Source organism: Lycium barbarum, chromosome 4, assembly GCF_019175385.1.
Source record: "Lycium barbarum isolate Lr01 chromosome 4, ASM1917538v2, whole genome shotgun sequence".
Lineage (NCBI taxonomy): Eukaryota > Viridiplantae > Streptophyta > Magnoliopsida > Solanales > Solanaceae > Lycium > Lycium barbarum.
In genome coordinates, this window is record NC_083340.1 from 118857360 (window position 1) to 118876413 (window position 19054).

A 19054-nucleotide genomic window follows, 5' to 3' on the forward strand; every position below is an offset into this window, starting at 1 on the left:
GGAACTGTCAGATATTATACGGAAAAATCAGAAGGAGGTTCTAATGGTTGATGCGGATGGAAGCAGTGGTTCAAAGATGATAAAGGAGGCAGTAGTATCAATCAATGAGGGAGTAGATAATACTGATCAACTAGAAGAACAGGTCATCAATAATACTAATCAATACTAACACAGAGTTAGGAGAGACAGATGGAAAGCCTGCAGAATCAGTGGAGGGACAAGAATCAAATGGACAAATGTCTAGTACAAGCCAGGAAGTAGTGGTGGAAAAGGGTGAACATGATAAGTGGAAAGAGGATAAGACAGAAGAAGAGGGAACTGAGGAGAAATCATCAAATATCAGTCCTATTAATCATGCAAAGGAGCCTGGTAGAACAGTCCCAAAGACTCAGACAAGTAATCCCCCTCAGGAAATTAGAGATGAGGATCTTAAGGAAGATTGCTTAATGTTCAAGTTGACTAGGTGTCAAGAGAAGCAGATCTCTCTCCTAGACAGACAAGGCAAATGAGAAACTCTAAGGCAAAAGGAGGAAAAGAAGGAACCTGTTCCCCCAGTCAAACTGTTATCAAAAAGGCAGGTAGCCTCCAAACTCTCTTAATCATGATGAATAAGCTGTGGAATATCAAATCAGTTAATACTCAACAATCTTTTGAGAGATCAACTAATCTGAATAGAAGAAATAGATACAGTATTATTAGCCTGATGGAACCTTTTGAAGATGTTGCACAAGTAGAAAATTTTAGAAGAAAAGTTGGGTATGGAAACAGCTTTTCTCAATATCTCAGGCAAAATTAGGTTATTCCTTTCAGAGGATGTATAGGGTTCAGAGGAGATTGACAATGAACAGCAGATTACTTTGAAGATGTTTCACCAAATTTAAAACTATCATAGTCTTAACATTGGTGTATGCCTCTTGTGATGCTGGAGAAAGAAGAATGCTATGGGATTCTATTAGCCAGGTTTCTAATCCTTTTGATTTACCTTGGCTAGTGGGAGGTGACTTCAATGTCATATCTTCAGAAGAAGAAAAATTAGGAGGTCTGCCAGTCTTGTACAATGAAGTAGCAACTTTCAATCATTGTCTTAGCAGTTATGGTTTACAGGATCTTGGATACGTAGGTAGTACATATACATGGTGGAATGGAAGAGCTGAAGAAGCACGCATTTTTAAAAGGTTAGACAGGATGGTTTGTAATGATAAAATTGCTAGATGTAATGCCCACTATGAAGGTAATTCATTTGATAAAAAAGGGATCTGATCATTCTTCTTTGGAACTAGAGTGTTCCACAACTGCTGAGGTGATCATAAAGCCTTATAAGTTCTTGAATTTTTAGGTCCAACATGAGAGTTTCTAGGAGATTATCAAGCAACACTGGCGTATAGATTTTGAAGGAAATCCATGTACCAAGTTTCATCACAAGCTCAAAAAGGTGAAGAATGCATTGAGAAGTTGGAGCAAGAACACATATGGCAATATTTTTCAGCAAATTGCGTCACTTGAAGAGGTAATCAAAGTCCATGAGGAATAGTTTGAAACATCTCCAACAGTGTAGAATAGAGAAAGACTACATAGGGTGTAGGCAGACCTTAGTAGATTCTTATACTTGGAAGAAAAGTTTTGGAGACAGAAATCAAGACTAACATTGTCACAACCCAAATTACCGATCGTGCGGGCACCTACCTTATTATCACTAGTAGGCGAACCCTTACCCGTCAATCAATTAATCATTAGCCAATTTTAACTTCTTTAATCGTTTATACATAAACAATCAATGATCATCCAAATGAATAAATAAATAAATAAATAATTCATAATTAATAGATAATATAAGTGCGGAAGTCTTAACTATTACTCCCCCAAGATCTGAAAGTACGTACAAGGACTCTAACTAACAATGTCTAAACAATGAAGTATATCCCAAATGTAATAACAAAGAATGTATGGAATAAAAATAGACATCTGGAAAGAGAGATCTTCAGGTGGCATGGCATGGATAGAAGCTCACCCTCGGATCTGATCGAGCAAACTAGCTTCAAGCTAGAGATGTAATCTAGATGAAATCTCTGGAACACAATCTGCACTCAAAAAGGGTGCAGAAAGGTAGTATCAGTACAAACACTATGTACCGGTAAGCATCATAGGCCGACCAAGATTAATTCACGCATATAAGTATAAAATCAACAGGATAAACAAATAGTCACTTAATGCTCAAATCCAAGTCACAGAATATCCCATAACAGAGTCACAGCCTAAGGAGAAAGCTTCTAAACCACAAGTCTGTCGAGTTTCAATAATCTCACCTGATAATCACAAGTCCAAGTTCCTTCCCTAAGTAGAGTCACTAATCCACAATTTACCTCAGTCAATGATCATACCAATACCCCAACAGCCGTTTCAGCAAGCACACCAAAATCAGAACTAAACGAGCCATATAATAATGCAGAATAAAACGTAATGATGTGCAATGCAACATATGATGATGTGCAATGCAATGTAATGAAATGCACTGGCCAAATACTTACTGTACACACATGCTACTGATGTCATAGCTCAGTAGTCAGGACCTGCAAGGGACCCATGGTGTCCATGTACCACTCGTTCCAGATCCACTCCTCAGACTCGAGTCATAAATCCTCCGCCCCGAACAGAACCTCGATCGCGGCCATATCAATATAGCTCTCATCTCCAAAACTGACCTCGGACCACGAGCCCATAATCTAGGTCATAGATGTGTGTTTCCATACATACATATACACCACTTGTTTCCGGAATGAAGCTCGGACCACGAGCTCACAACTAGCCTCAAATAGCATCACAAGCTCAACAAGAAGATTATATCAACTTCTTCACTAATTACACATCACAATGTATGTCTCGATGTATTTCAGTTCATTAGTATGTATGGACTATGAACAATTAGCAATATCAATGACAAACACAAGGCATCATGCCACAAGTCTTTCATGAATCCTTACCAAACCATTTCCATCATGTATGAGTGCATGAATGCATAAATGAGTGTAAACATAGTAAATCAATGCAAACCAATAAAGCAACAGTGAAGGTACAAATCACAAGCCACATCATATCAAGACTTAGATCAATTCAACCATGAAATGGATCATATAAACTGTCTCACCCAACATAAGAGTCTATGCCCCTCTTTACTTCCACATAGAGCAAGTACGCCTCACACTAAGTCTTGTATCACCAAGAAGCTCCACTTTTCTATATATTATCATCAACAGTAAATCATATGTCAAGTTTTCATCTAGTTATTGTCATAAATATATAAATCACAATTCAGGTCTAAACCCAAAATTTCTTCCTTTCTCCGATGATATGTGTCACAATAAAAGAGAATTGAGTACAACACGACAATTCAGGTAATAAGTCTAATCACAATAACGGGGCAACCAGTCACCATCAACAACAGTCAACCTAATAGAAATCCATCGCGAATCACCACAGTATAAATACAACTACACCTCATATTTCAGTACAAAAAGTAATGGAGACGAGCCCACAAGATCAGAAGACATACCGACCTAGCTAATATCCAGCCAAAGACCATGTCAGAAGACCTAATCATGCTTTCTCCCGTCATTTATACACAATATATACATTTCGCTAATCAAAGTCTAACTAAAATAAGCCATAACCAACCTCGAATGCAGATTAGGAGCCACGAACTACTCCACACGAGTCTTCTATTTCCGAAGCGCCCATAACGGTCAAAGTCTAACAATATGATGCTAAGTAAGCAACAAACCATGTATTTAAACAATAACAACAATTTGGGGAAGAAGACCCACTTACTTCTACCCCTTTTTAATGGATGAAATCATCCTTTAATGGTGAATTTATCATAACTTCTATCTCTACAATCATTAACCTTCAATTCATGGGTTTCTAATCAATTTTACTCTTTTCCATAGATTTTAGAACAAAGATTCCATTTTTATTGGAACCCTAAGTCTCAACATGCAATTTCAACCATAAGAAATCAAATTCCTTTCCTAGAAAGTGATAATCTATACTCCTAGATGATTAATCAACAATAAAATCAACAACCCACCAATTATTTTAGGGTTTACTAATTCTAGGGTTCTAGGATTTTCACCCACCATTGATGGACCTTAAACTAATCATGGAACTTGAAGAAAAAGGAAAAGGAACAAATAAAGGTGGAGAACTTACCATCCAAGATGCTTCCACCAAAGAATGGAATTAATTTTGCCTCTTTCTCTCTTGAAAACTGACTTTGGGGTCTTGAGGTTAATGGTTAGGCGTTGGGATATTAAAATAGGGCCTTTCTGCCCCGTCAGCCGCTGCGGCGGTCACCGGACCACTATAGCGGCCTCTTGGTCGCTATAGCGGACCTGCTGCAGCAGTCCGCACTAAAATGGGCATAACTCCCTCATCCAACGGCGAAATGCGACAATTCTTTTTCCTATAGCTTCGTAATTTCGATACGGATCTAATGGTTCAAACCTTACTCAAAACAAAGGTCTTATAATCAATCTGGAACCGTTTCTATGCACAGACCTCCGGCGAAAACACCGAATACGAGCGCGACAAAACCCAAACCCTCCTAAAACTCTTTGAAACCTCACCAAAACTTGCAGACAAGTTAAAAATCATCATAATAACATGTTGGAACTTTCAAAACATAGACATGGGGTAATCATAACCCGAAGTTGACCGTGGTCAACTCTAACTCGTCAACTTAACTAATTTCTCCATGAATGACTCAATTTACACTCGAACCTTGCGGAACCCAACCCAATGACTTTATTAAGTCATATATCATTCTAACTCGACTTGGGGAAGGGTCAACAAGGGTAATTAGGTCAAAATCACTATAACGACTAAACGGGTCGTTACATCAGATACCAATTTACCCATCGTTCATCCTCGAACGAAGAAGGGGAGTACGAAGGTTGACGATAACCCGAGGACATGCATTATAACAACACGGAAGCCTCCACGGCACCAAGTGCGCCCTAACTACTATCCGCTCATCTTATCAGCCAAAACTTATTCTAACTTTTGCTCAAAGACCCAATTTCCTTATTTCTGTACTCGAACCTACCACAGGAATTGCTAGAACACATAGGCGTCATCTAATATATCAGAGTCTGATCATACTAATCCAAATTTATACCTCTAATGATTACAACTTCTCTAGAGCCTTATGATCACCAACGCAAACAACAACCTTTCTTAGATCGGTAAACTAAGATGGCATATCTCAACACGCTTTGTTTAATACTAACTAAGTCAACATTTTACCTATCAACCATTCAAGCCGAATAACAGTTTATCACGAACTTACCCGAACCTCTCTATTTCTATCACTTACTTAATACTACAAAAGGACCACGTGAAACCCAACAACCTTATCTATTCCACCAACTCATTTATCCTTTTTCCTTGAGACTAATTTGTTAGGACACTCTTCATAACATCTTGCCCTATCGGAACTGTTTAACATCCTTATATTTCTCACATTATGGCAAATTTACTATTTATTATGAAGTCACAACAATATGTCATCTCTTAGACAAATCTCAACTACCATCAATTTACTACTTATTCCTCATGTCTATCTCAACAAACCAAGACTTAGACACCTATTTCACTAAGTCCATACTTAACCCCTTTTTTGACTTAGACAACTAATTTAACTAAGATCACCATTACTTAATACGACAAAACATAACTCAGAGATCTCGAAAATAAGCCTTACCTTAGCAAGATGTCGTACAACTCGGGAACACAAACCAACAAACATATATTCAAGCTCAATAACCACATAGGTAATTACGAAAATATAGTACAATAAATAATATCATCTCTGATCAACCGTAAATGACACAATAACCACTAGAGTTTTCATTTCTGTTATCCAACCAATGTCCCCTATAGCATATGACATACTAGAACTTACCAATTCATACATAACCCTCGAGTCGACTTCACATTGTACAACCTCAACATAACTTCCAAATTATTAGCTCTTATTTCGAACTATCCCCCTTCTTATCCTTAATCAATCTTAGTCTAGATTAGAGATTTTACTACTTCATGAAATCCCATCTTACTATAGGCAAGACTCACTAATTAAACTAATATTTAAAGCCTATTATTCAATTCTCAATGCTAAGGTAGAAACTGATCTTCTCCAACTAGTCCCCATACATTTGCACCATTAATTCAAGCCTAAGATGATATATAATCAAAAGATAAGGCAAGGGAACTCACCCCCAGAAGAAACTAATTCAAGTTAAAAAAAAAAAAAACACGGCTCATTGTTTCCTGTCGACCGCTGCGGCGATCAAACCACCGCTGCAGCGGTCTCGCTATAGCGAACCAAAAGATTCCTGACCATCGCTATGGTGGCCCATGTTCCGCTATAGCGACACCGCCATAGCGGGACACGGCCCGCCACAGCGGACACATGGACCATGGCTGACCACTGACGGCGAGGGGCTCATCGCTGTAGCAATACCGCCGCAGAGGTACAAACCCCGTCGCAGCCGTCCTATTTGGGCAGTAAGCTCGATATTTGCCCAGCTTTCCACTCTATCACCGAACATTTCATCCGAGGCCTCACACATACGAATAAAACATGCATATTAATGTAAAAAGACCATACAGACTCACCCGTGGCCTCGAAATCCCCAACGGAGGTCTAATTTCCTACGTCACCCCTTCCCCCCAAATGGACTCAATACAACCAAACACAACACCAACACCTTGAGGGCATTGTATATCCAAGTCTGGTCAGAATGTTATCCAAAGGAAGTTTGCAATGCCACACTCTCCATGAGAAGAAAGATATCTTGATTGGCAACCATAACGCTCTAACGCACGTCGTTATGGCGCTTTGGACTTCAAGTCGCAACTGGAAACTGAACTTGGATCATGCGTCCGAATTAGGAAGACACATTTAGTACCATACCAGGCCATGCCATAACACAAATTGCTCGCATAAGAGTTTAGGGGTTTCGACCATTCATGGAAGAATAAGGCAAAGACGTACAGATACCAATTGGAATCGTCTAGATACCAATTTGAATGAAGTAGCACGAAAGAATGAAAGAAGTGGAAGTCTCCTAAATGTCCCATAGCCTCTCGCAGATAGGTACGGAGCTCTTCATACCGATCCGCAAGACTCCACTAGGCACGTCCTTGTACAATGAGATTGACGAACCTAGGCTCTGATACCAACTGTCCCGGCCCTAATTACCGATCGTGCGAGCACCTACCTTATTATCCCTAGTAGGCGAACCCTTACCCGTTAATCCATTAATCATTAGCCAATTTTAACTTCTTTAATTATTTATACTTAAACAATCAATAATCATGTGAATGAATAAATAAATAAACAATTCATAATTAATAGATAATATAAGTGCGGAAGTTTTAACTGTTACACCCCCAAGATCTGAAATTCATCGTACAAGGACTCTAACTAACAATGTCTAAAGAATGAAGTATATCCCAAATATAATAACAAAGAATGTCTGGAATAAAAATACATATCTGGAAAGAGAGATCTTCAGGTGGCATGGCATGGATAGAAGCTCACCCTCGGATCTGGTCGAGCAAACTAGATTCAAGCTACAGATGTAATCTAGATGAAATCTCTGGAACACAATCTGCACTCAAAAATGGTGCAGCAAGGTAGTATCAGTACAAACACTATGTACCAGTAAGCATCATAGGCCGACTAAGATTAGTTCACGCATATAAGTATAAAATCAACAGGATAAACATATAGGCACTTAATACTCAAATCCAAGTCACAACCTAAGATGAAGCTTCTAAACCACAAGCCTATCGAGTTTCAATAATCTCACCCGATAATCACAAGTCCAAGTTCCTTCCCTAAGTAGAGTCACTAATCCACAATTTACCTCAGTCAGTGATCATACCAATACCACAACATCCATTTCAGCAAACACACCAAAATCAGAACTAAACGAGCCATATAATAATGCAGAATAAAATGTAATGATGTGCAATGCAAAATATGATGATGTGCAATGCACTGGCCAAATACACCCTGTACACACATGCTACTGATGTCATAGCTCAGTAGTCATGACCTGCATGGGACCCATAGTGTCCATGTACCACTCGTTCCGGATCCACTCCTCGTACCCGAGTCATAAATCCTCCGCCACGGAAAGAACCTCGATCGCGGACATATCAATATACCTCTCATCTCCAAAACTGACCTCACACCACGGGGCCATAATCTAGGTCATATATGTGTCTTTCCATACATACATATACGCCACTCATTTCCGGAACGAAGCTCGGACCACGAGCTCACAACTAACCTCAAATAGCATCAAAAGCTCAACAAGAAGATTATATTAACTTCTTCACTAATTACACATCACAATGTATATCTCGATGTATTTTAGTTCATTAGTATGTATGGACTATGAACAATTAGCAATATCAATGTCAAACACAAGGCATCATGCCATAAGTCTTTCATGAATCCTTACCAAACCATTTCCATCATGTATGAGTGTATGAATGCATAAATGCGTGTAAACATAGTAAATCAATGTAAACCAATAAAGCAACAGTGAAGATACAAGTCACAAGCCAAGATTCATATCAAGACTTAGATCAACACAACCATGAAATGGATCATACAAACTGTCTCCTCCAACATAAAAGTCTATGCCCCTCTTTACTTCCACATATAGCAAGTACGCCTCACGCTAAGTCTTGTATCACCAAGAAGCTCCATTTTTCTATATATTATATTCAATAGTAAATCATACATCAAGTTTTCATCTATATATTGTCATAAATATATAAACCACCATTCAGGTCTAAACCTAGTATTCCTTCCTTTCTCCGATGATATGTGTCACCATAAAAGAGAATTGAGTACAACACGACAATTCAGGTAATAAGTCTAATCATAATAACGGGGCAACGAGCCACCATCAACAACAGTCAACCTAATAGAAATCCATCCCGAATCGCCACTGTATGAATACAACTACACCTCATATTTCAGTACATAAAGCAATGGCGACGAGCCCACAAGATCAGAATTCATACCGAGCTAGCTAATATCCAGCCAAACACCATGTCCGAAGACCTAATCATGCTTTCTCCCATCAATTCTACACAATACATACGTTTCGCTAATCAAAGTCTAACCAAAGTAAGCCATAACCTACCTCGAATGCAGAACAAGAGCCACGAACTACTCCACAAGAGTCTTCTATTTCCGAAGTGCCTCATAACGGTCAAAGTCTAACAATACGATGCTAAGTAAGCAACAAACTATATATTAAAACAAGAACAACAATTTGGGGAAGAAGATCCCCTTACTTCTACCCCTTTTCAATGGATGAAACCATCCTTTAATGGTGAATTTATCATAACTTCTATCTCTACAATCATTAACCTTCAATTCATGGGTTTCTAATCAATTTTACCCTTTCCCATAGATTTTAGAGCAAAGATTCCATTTTTATTAGAACCCGAAGTCTCAACAAGCAATTACAACCATAAGAAATCAAATTTCTTTCCTAGAAAGTGATAATCTATACTCCTAGATGATTAATCAACAATAAAATCAACAACCCACCAATTATTTAAGGGTTTACTAATTCTAGCGTTTTAGGATTTTCAGCCACCATTGATGGACCTTAAACTAATCATGGAACTTGAAGAAGAAAGGAAAAGGAACAAATAAAGGTGGAGAACTTACCATCCAAGATGCTTCCACCAAAGAATGGAATGAATTTTGCCTCTTTCTCTGTTGAAAACTGACTTTGGGGTCTCGAGGTTAATGGTTAGATGTTGGGATATTAAAATATGGATTTTCTACCCTGTCGCCCGCTGTGGCGGTCACGAGAACGCTATAGCGGTTTAGCTATAGCGGCCTCTTGGTCGCTATAGCAGACCTGCTGCAGCAGTCCGCACTAAAATGGGCATAACTCCCTCATCAGGAGGCGAAACGCGACGATTCTTTTTCCTATAGCTTCATAATTTCGATACGGATCTAATGGTTAAAACCCCCCTCAGAAAAAGGTCGGATATTCAATCTGGAGCCGTTTCTATCCACAGACCTCCGGCGAAAAAACCGAATACGAGCACGACAAAACCCAAACCCATCTGAAACTCTTTGAAACCTCGCCAAAACTTGTGGAAAAGTTCAAAATCATCATAATAACATGTTGGAACTTCCAAAACATAGACATGGGTCATTCTAACCCGACGTTGACCGTGGTCAACTCTAACTCGTCAATTTAACTAGTTTCTCCATGAATGACTCAATTTACACTCAAACCTTACGGAACCCAACCCAATGACTTTAGTAAGTCATATATCATACTAAATTGACTTGGGGAAAGGTCAACAAGGGTAATTAGGTCAAAAGTACTATAACAACTAAACGGGTCGTTACAAACATGGTTTCAAAATGGAGATAGAAGCTCAAAGTTCTTCCATGCTTATGTAAAAGGGAGGAGAAAGAAGATCAGAGTGGATAATATCCAAGATGCTGATAGAAACTGGCTAACCAATCAAGAGGAGATCTCACAAGAAACAGTCAGGTTTTTATCTGAAACAGTTTGAAGAAGATAGAATCCCTTCTAAGTTTGGTCTATTAAAGCATATCCCTACTCTAGTCACAAAAGATCATAATCATAAGATAGAGATGCTACCAACTGAAGAAGAAGTCAAAGACGCAGTTTTTGCCTTGAATGGAGAAAGTGCTTGTGGTCCTGATGGATTCACAGGGTCGTTCTTTCAATCCTGCTGGAAGATAGTCAAACTAGATGTAGTGGATATGGTGAAGGAATCCTTTGTGGGGCAAGAACTACCAAGATTCATCACTCAAACAAATATGTTTCTTATCCCTAAGAAAGAGCAGGTGCAAAGTTTCTCAGACCTGAGACCAATCAGTCTCAGTAATTTTACAAACAAGTTCATCTCCAGGGTACTGCATGAAAGATTAGTAAAACTACTGCCAGGATTGATTTCTGAAAATAGATCAGCTTTTGTGAAGGGAAGGAGTATCATGGATAATGTACTACTCACACAGGAGATTGTCAGAGAGATAAACAAGAGAACCAAAACTGCAAATGTGGTGGTTAAACTGGATATGACCAAGGCATATGATAAAGTCTCTTAGCTCTTCCTCACCAAAGTTCTTAGAAAATTTGGTTTTAGTGAGGTGCTAATTGACATGGTGGTCAGGCTACTATCAAACAACTGGTATTCAGTTCTCTTGAATGGGCAAGTACATGGATTTTTCAAGTCATCAAAGGGAGTAAAAAAAGGTGATCCTCTATCCCTTACTCTCTTCATTTTAGCTGCTGAGGCCTTATCAAGGGGACTAAATGCATTGTACAAAAAGCCAAGGTTTTTGGAGTATGGTATGACCAAATGGAGTCCAAGGATTAATCATTTATCATATGTTGATGACACAATTCTCTTTGTCTCTGCTGACCAATACTCGGTGAAACTGATGATGAGAGTGTTAAATAGATATGTGAAAGTATCTGGCCAGTTGGTGAATTTGAATAAGAGTGCATTCTATGTTCATGAAAAGGTGCAGAGTGGCTTGGTTTCAAGGCTGAAACAAACCATAGGAATTAGGCAAGGCCTTTTTCCATTCACTTATCTTGACTGCCCCATATTTACAGTAGGAACAAAATTTCACACGATGATATAGTTGTGAAAAATATTACCAAAAGGATGCATGCATGGCAAGGGAGACTACTGTCATATGGAGGAAGAGAAACACTAATATCTCATGTATTACAAAGCATGCCAGTATACCTATTATCAGGAATGAACCCTCCAAAGGGTGTGATCAGACAAATGCATAGTATCTTCTCAAGGTTTTTCTGGTCCAACACTGGTGACAAGAAAGGTGTACATTGGGTTAAATAGGAGACACTGTCATTGCCTAAGGATGAAGGAGGACTGGGGATCAGATCATTATTTGAAGTTAAAAAATGCCCTTTTCTGTAAACTATGGTGGAATCTCAGAACATAGCTTTCATTGTGGAGTTCTTTCATGATAAATAAATACTATAAAAAGCTTCATCCTGTGATTGCACAAGCTAAAGAGGCATCTCCTAGCTGGAGAAAATTAGTGATAGTAAGGGAATTAGTGGAGCATCAGATATGGTGGCAAGTGAAAAAAAGGGAATTCTAGCTTCTAGTTTGACAACTGGACAAACCTTGGTGTATTATATCATGTCCTACCTGATGATAGTATGGAGGAGGAAATAGAAGTTCAGAATTTTGCTAGTACAGAAGGATGGAATGCACAGGTTCTAAGTCAATATATACCAGAAAAGTATGTGAAACATATGATAGACACTATTCCCCCTCCTCAGGTAACAGCTGAATTAGACAAAAGATGGTGGTTACTAGAGAATAATGGAAAGTTTTCAGTTAGAAGTGCTTGGGAGTATGTGAGACATAGAGAAGTGGAGATGGATAACTATAACCAGATGTGGCAGAAACATCTTCCATTTAAGTTCTCATTCACACTTTGGAGAGCTTAGAGATATAAAATGCCAGTTGATGATGTACTATGCAGAAGAGGAATTCTATTGGCATCAAAATGCTGGTGTTGCACAGAACCAAAATAAGAAATAATGTCACATCATTTTCTAACCTCTCCTAAAACATCAAAACTGTGGAGAATGTTTGCTAATTTTGTAGGTATTCAACTGGTGGGACGGCACATTCCATATATGATATCAAAATGTTGGAAAAAGAGTTGCAGACCTATTCTGAGGCCTATAATTCATGCAATCCCTGCAATCATAATTTGGAGTCTATGGAGGAGAAGAAACATCATTAAACATGGGGGTGCAATAGGATTCAGTATCCTATTCTATCAAATCAACAGAACTCTTTGGCAATTACTGCAAACAGCTTATCATATTTCTACGGCATCAGCAACATTAGGTAGTATGGATGGAGATTTTGTTCAAAGGAAGTGCAACATCAGGCAAATATCAGTACATGGTTTCAAGGATGCAACAAGCTCAACAGTCTTATTTTATTGCCTTTTGGACCTTCCTTTCTTGCTATTTTTGTTCTTCCTTTATTTTTGCCTATTTTGGCTTTTCTGGATTTTTGTACTTTTATTTGATGATCAATAAAACACATCAATAGGCAATTCCTATTGATATATTTGATTAAAAAAAGGGTACTGGTTATGGTGACAGGGGTATCAGTGCTAAGGTTTGAGACTTCATCAATTTTGACCCTTCAGAATTTTTTGGATCGAAACCAGATAAGGACCCGCAGAATTTTATAGATCGGATGGTGAGGACATTGAGGGTAATACATGCTTCTGACACTGAGTCAATAGAGCTGGCTTCTTACCTATTATGAGATGTTGCGGTCCATTGATATAAGAACTAGGTGTCATTGAGAAGGGCTAATGCACCCCCACCCATGTGGCAGGAGTTCACAGATGCCTTCCTTCGGAATTATTTGACGCCAGAGATTCGATAGGCCCGAGCTGATAGGGTCCTGAACTGTAGACAGGGGAACATGAGTGTTTAGGAATACAGTCTTCGCTTTAATCCATTGGCCAGATATGCTCCAGCTGCTGTAGATGAGATGGAGGATCGGGCTCACCTGTTTGTGATTAGTTTTGGACCGCACTTGATTGATGACTGCACGATAGCCTCACTTCAAATAGGCATGGATATTTCACACATTCAGGCGCATGCTCAGAACCTTGAGGAGCATAAGCAGTAGCGGAGGGCCAAGCGTGAGCAGGATAGGGGCCAGAGTAAGAGAGCTAGATCATCAAGCTCTGTCAATGAGTTTAGAGGTAGTCAAAGGTAGCAGTATCCTAGGTATTAAGCCCATTCTGTGGCTAGTGCACCTCCGCAGTTCGAAGGTCAAAGATTTGATCGATCTACTTATTCAGGACCAGGTAGAGTTCCAGAGCCTAAGGTTCTCGGTATAGAGATGAGTCATGCCAGATAAGGCCACCTTTACCCCGATATACTCAGTATGGTAAGCTACATATTGGGAAATGCCGCTTGGGTTCAGATGTTTGTTATACTTGCGGTCAGCCAGGCCATATCATACGTGAGTGTCCATCGAGAGGTGGTAGAGGTGTAGTTCAGCCGACAGGATTTGCAGCAGGTTTTTCGTCATCTGTACGCCCTCTTGGGCAGGGTTCTCAGACATTAGCCTGTCGTGGTAAAGGTAGAGGTGGAGTGTCCAGTTCGAGCAGTCCTCAGAACTGTATCTATGCATTGGCTGGTAGACAGGATCTTGACTCATCACCTGATGTAGTCACAGGTATATTATCAGTGTTCTCCCATGATATATATGCATTGATAGATCTAAGTTCTACGTTGTCATATGTTACTCCTTTTATTGTTGTTAAGTTTAGGGTGGAAACCGAGTTGATTAGACCTTTTGAGGTTCTACACCTGTTGGTGATCCCATGATAGCTAGATGAGTGTAAAGGGGCTGTGTAGTTATAATCTATAATCATCATACCGAAGCTGATATGATTGAGTTAGATATGGTGGAATTCGATGTTATTATGGAGCTGGACTGGCTAAACTCTTGTTATGCTAATGTTGATTGTAGAACAAAGATGGTCTGATTTTAGCTTCCAGAAGAGCTAGTGCTGGAATGGAAAGGTATTACAGCATCGCTGAGAGGTAGGTTTATTTCCTATCTCAAGGAAAAGAAAATGGTCACAAAAGGTTGAATTTATCATATAGTCCGAGTTCAAAATGTAAAAGCAGAGTCACCTGCTCTTCAGTCTGTTCCAGTGGCTAATGAGTTTCCCGATGTGTTTTCAGATAAGCTTTTGGGTCTTCCGCTAGAGCGGGAGATTTATTTTTTTCTATTGATGTTTTACCAAATACGAAGTTAATTTCTATTCCTTCTTATAGAATGGGACCTGCTGAGTTGAGGGAGCTGAGGAGTTGAAGGACTTGCTCGTGAAAGGTTTTATTAGGCCTAGTATATCGCCGTGGAGAGCACCTGTGTTGTTTGTAAGAAAGAAAGATGGCTCGTTACAGATATGTATTGACTATAGGCAGCTGAATAAGGTGACAATAAAGAATAGAATACCCACTTCCAAGGATAGATGATTTATTTGACCAGTTGCAGGGTGCCAGATGTTTCCCGAAAATAGATCAGAGATCAGGCTACTATCAGTTTAGGGTTAAGGAGAAGGAACGACATTTCTAAGACAGCATTCAGGACCAGATATGGCCATATTGAGTTTCGTGTGATGTCAGTTGTCTTGACTAATGCCCTAGCAGTATTTATGGATTTGATAAACCGCGTATTTAAACCTTTCTTGATCAGTTTGTGATTGTATTTATCGATGACATTCTAGTTTACTCACGACCAAAGGCGAAGCACATAAATCATTTGCGCGCGGTACGCGGAGTCCTTCAGGATCGGAAGCTATATGAAAAGTTCTCTAAATGTGAGTTCTGGTTGAACTCTGTGGCTTTCCTGGAGCATATTATATCAGAAGAGGGCATCATGGTCGATACGCAGAAGATAGAAGCCGTGAAGAATTGTCCTAGACTCATGACACCGATAGATGTTTTGTAACAACCCGTTCGATGATTATAGTTCTTTCGGCATTTTTGCCCATTTTCGTGCATTGATTAGCTCTCTTTTGACCTGAGGGGCCCGCTGATATGCTTCCCGAGGTTTCTAGGCCAAATTCGAGCAACTTTTGTGAAACTATAGATTTAAAGTGAAAAATGGTTAACCCAAAGTTGACTTTTGGGCAAATGAACTTTTTTGGAATTTCGTCGATTCCGAGAGGTCCGGATAGTCGTTTAGAACTTGTGTGTGTGTTTGGTTTGACTCCCAATGCACTTGCGTGCATTTCGAGACTTGGGATGAAAATTTGATTTAGTTAACTAGACCTCCGTTGGGAATTGTGAGGCCACAGGCGCATTCATAGCGCATTTTTATGTAGGATTATGTGTCTGGTATGTAAGCAGATGGACTCTGGAATTAGTCAGAAAATCAGATCGTAAGGAAATCTTGGGTTAAGTTTCTGGTGTCTGGTGCCCGCTTTAGCGGCAGCAGCACCGCGGCAACGGCACTACTGGAGCGGTAGCCCCGCAGCTGGAGTGGTATATGACTTTTAGTCATTACCGTTGAAGCGGACAGGTAGTCGCTGGGGCGGTGCCGCTAGGGCGGTAACCCCGCCGCTGGAGCGGTATATGACTTTTAGTCATTACCGCTTCGCCCATTTTGTTAAATATTGACTAATCTAGGCTCATTAATCATAGATCTTCCTCTTTTAACATTGAATTTCGGATTTTGAGATTTAGGGTTTATACACAATTTGGGGGATTTGCATGAACTCATAATAGAGGCTAATTATTGAGCTAAATCAGCAATTAAGGGTGGGATTATGATTGCCTAGTACTTAATTTGGTATTTTGCCCGCGAATTTTTCGTTTTGCCCTTGTGGGTCAGTTTTCCTAATTTCTAGGGTTAAAATGGACCTAGTTGATATCATAGCAATATTAGTATCATTCTTCATGATTTCAAATATAGAATTAGATTATGTGTAGACTACTTTGGTTCTGAGCTTCAGAGGAAAGGCAAGGCAAAAGAGTGCCTTGTTGGTGTTGCGGTTCGACGGTCCAGGTAAGTTATGGTTTACATTTGGTGAGACTTCGTATAGTGAATCACATATTTAGATTATGATGTCGGAGACAGCATATGAACCTTTGGGTGTGAAGTCGGGATGGATATTGCCTTAGGTTGGGCCCTGATGTGTGTTGGGACTAGCCACCCCGTTATATGTGCTTTGATTGTTCAATTGTTTTGGCTTGATGCCATGTGTAGTTGGTAGATATCGACTTTTGTTTATCGTCTGGATTTGGATTAATTGACATACCATGTTGGTATTTATACCGGATATATTGTTGGCGTACCCACTGTTGGTACTTGACTTATTGATAAATGTTGGCATACCCACTGTTGGTATTGTGATGTGATACGTTGTTGGCATACCCCGTTGATGTACTTGTAATATTGAACTTGATAATTGATGATTGACATATGCATTGCACGCATTTTCTCAGATTTATCATGCATGGCCGATACCCGGTGATGATCCGGTATCGTTGATTGAGCGAAATTGATATTTGATAAACTCTTTTACTTGAGTGATTGTGAAAAGGCCGATATCCGAAGATTCATTCCGGAATCGTTGTTTATATGAAACTGATATTTTGGTGAGCTCTTTTTACGTGAGTGATTGTGAGAAGGCCGATGTCCGAGGTCCAATTCTGAAATCGTTGATTGTGTGAAACTGATATTTGACAAACTCTTTTACTTGAGTGACTGTGAGATGGCCGATGTCCGATGATCTATTCCGGCATCGTTGTTGCATGGTCAATTTCGATGTTATTGCGGAATTATTGTTAGTGCATGGACTCCGTGGGTCCCCCAGGGTGGTGCCGGTGAGACTCCCTCTGTGAGCAATTAGCCAGGGTTTCGTCTGTCTGTTGGGCAAAGATCCGGGATGTGTGGCAATTAGATTTCGCGAGTCACACTGGGTTGTGCTACCGAGACGTCGATATTTTCGTCTGGAGTACATGTGTACACCTCATTTGCATGGCATGGCATAGCATTCATACCATTATTGCACTGCATTGCATTATGACTTGATCGAGATTTTGTGATGATTGGATTGTGATGATTCTGTTATGATGACGGATCGTGATGATTCTATTGTGGTGATTGGATTGGATCGAATACATTCAGACTTGACAGATTTGGATTTAGATGCTTCACGTAGGCGATAATGGATATCTGGTTGTGACTATAATGTCTTATACTTGCTAGATTCCTTGTTTATCTGCTTTATCTTCTGAATTGTGTTAACTATACTTAGTCGGCCGATTATGCCTACCAGTACTGTTGTTTGTACTGACCTGCACTTGCTGCATTCTTTTATGAATACGGAGTACCAGGTCGGATCTACTTCTCTGACCCGTGGCTGAGCGACTCTTCAGCTTCCACTCGAGTTTCCAAGGTGAGCAAGGCGTCCGCTGACCTTGAAGACTTTCTCATTTATGTCTTACTTTTATTCTAGAGACATAGATATTTTGTTTTAGTACTTCCAGATTGTATTATTCTCATTAGATGCTCTTGTATTATTCATACTAGACCATGGGGGTATTTACTGTCTTCGACACTTTTTACTACTAACTATCTATATATATCGTGAGACTTACGTATTAAATGATTTCCGCTACTTAATTTTCTTCATTTTATGTATTAGTTCATGGTTGGAATAAGGGTTCGCTTACCAAGGTGGGAAGGTAAGTGCCCGCACGGCCTAAGCAAAATGGGTCGTGACAAGTTGGCATCAGAGCCCTAGGTTACCCGGCCTTTAATACAAGAGCGTGTCTAGTAGAGTCTCGTGGATCGGTACGATGAGCTCCGTACTTATCTGCGGGAGGCTATAGGACATTTAGGAAACCTCACCTTATTTTTTCCTGTCGTGCTACTTTATTCAAATTGATATCTGGAATGATCAAATTGGTATCTAACTCTTATCTCTTCTCTCACAGATGGTGAGGACTCAAGCTACGATGGCCCAAGGTCAGGTGCCAGAGCCTGCAGCTACGGCTGGCACCCGAGGGCGCGCTACAGCCAGAGGAAACGGCAGGGCGAGAAGCCGCGGGGCTGCCCCAGCCAGAGGTAGAGCTCCGACGGTAGGCCAGCGACGAGAGAGATCCCCATCTCCCGAGCCCGCGTATCAGCCGGGTAGAGACCAGGCAGCAGAGATGGCGTGGCCCCAGCACGGACACAGCCTGAGGTTACTTTTGACCAGGTCGTGCATGACACTATGGCTAGGATTCTACTTCACCTTGATGCCCAACAGGCAGCCGCCGGTGTCACTACTCCAAGCGGGGGTTCACAGACTAGGGTTGGGGCGCAGACCCTTGACCAGGGACCTACACGGGTAGCACATCCAGCCATAGCTATGGCTCCTCGCATC

General features: G+C 40.2%; 2 protein-coding genes across 2 annotated transcripts; both read left to right on the forward strand.

Annotated features, from left to right (window-relative positions):
• Positions 1-236: 236 nt before the first annotated feature.
• Positions 237-11188, forward strand: LOC132637704 (uncharacterized). The gene is made up of 5 exons (XM_060354756.1): positions 237-501; positions 893-1188; positions 1232-1300; positions 1358-1507; positions 10625-11188. The coding sequence occupies exons 1-5, from the start codon at positions 237-239 to the stop codon at positions 11186-11188; spliced, it is 1344 nt and encodes a 447-aa protein (XP_060210739.1).
• Positions 11189-11242: 54 nt separating this feature from the next.
• On the forward strand, positions 11243-11952 carry LOC132637705 (uncharacterized). Its single transcript, XM_060354757.1, has 2 exons — positions 11243-11655; positions 11703-11952. Exons 1-2 carry the CDS (start codon positions 11243-11245, stop codon positions 11950-11952), a joined length of 663 nt encoding a protein of 220 aa, XP_060210740.1.
• The last annotated feature ends 7102 nt before the right edge of the window (positions 11953-19054 follow it).

Excerpts from the sequence above, each read along its gene's own strand:
- LOC132637704 (XM_060354756.1), top strand. The coding sequence starts at position 237 with ATGTCTAGTACAAGCCAGGAAGTAGTGGTGGAAAAGGGTGAACATGAT. Across the intron at positions 502-892 it reads CTCTCTCCTAGACAGACAAG|TCTTAACATTGGTGTATGCC; the intron begins GCAAATGAGAAA and ends AAACTATCATAG. Across the intron at positions 1,508-10,624 it reads AAATTGCGTCACTTGAAGAG|TTTGAAGAAGATAGAATCCC; the intron begins GTAATCAAAGTC and ends TATCTGAAACAG.
- LOC132637705 (XM_060354757.1), top strand. The coding sequence starts at position 11,243 with ATGGTGGTCAGGCTACTATCAAACAACTGGTATTCAGTTCTCTTGAAT. Across the intron at positions 11,656-11,702 it reads AAACAAACCATAGGAATTAG|TAGGAACAAAATTTCACACG; the intron begins GCAAGGCCTTTT and ends CCATATTTACAG.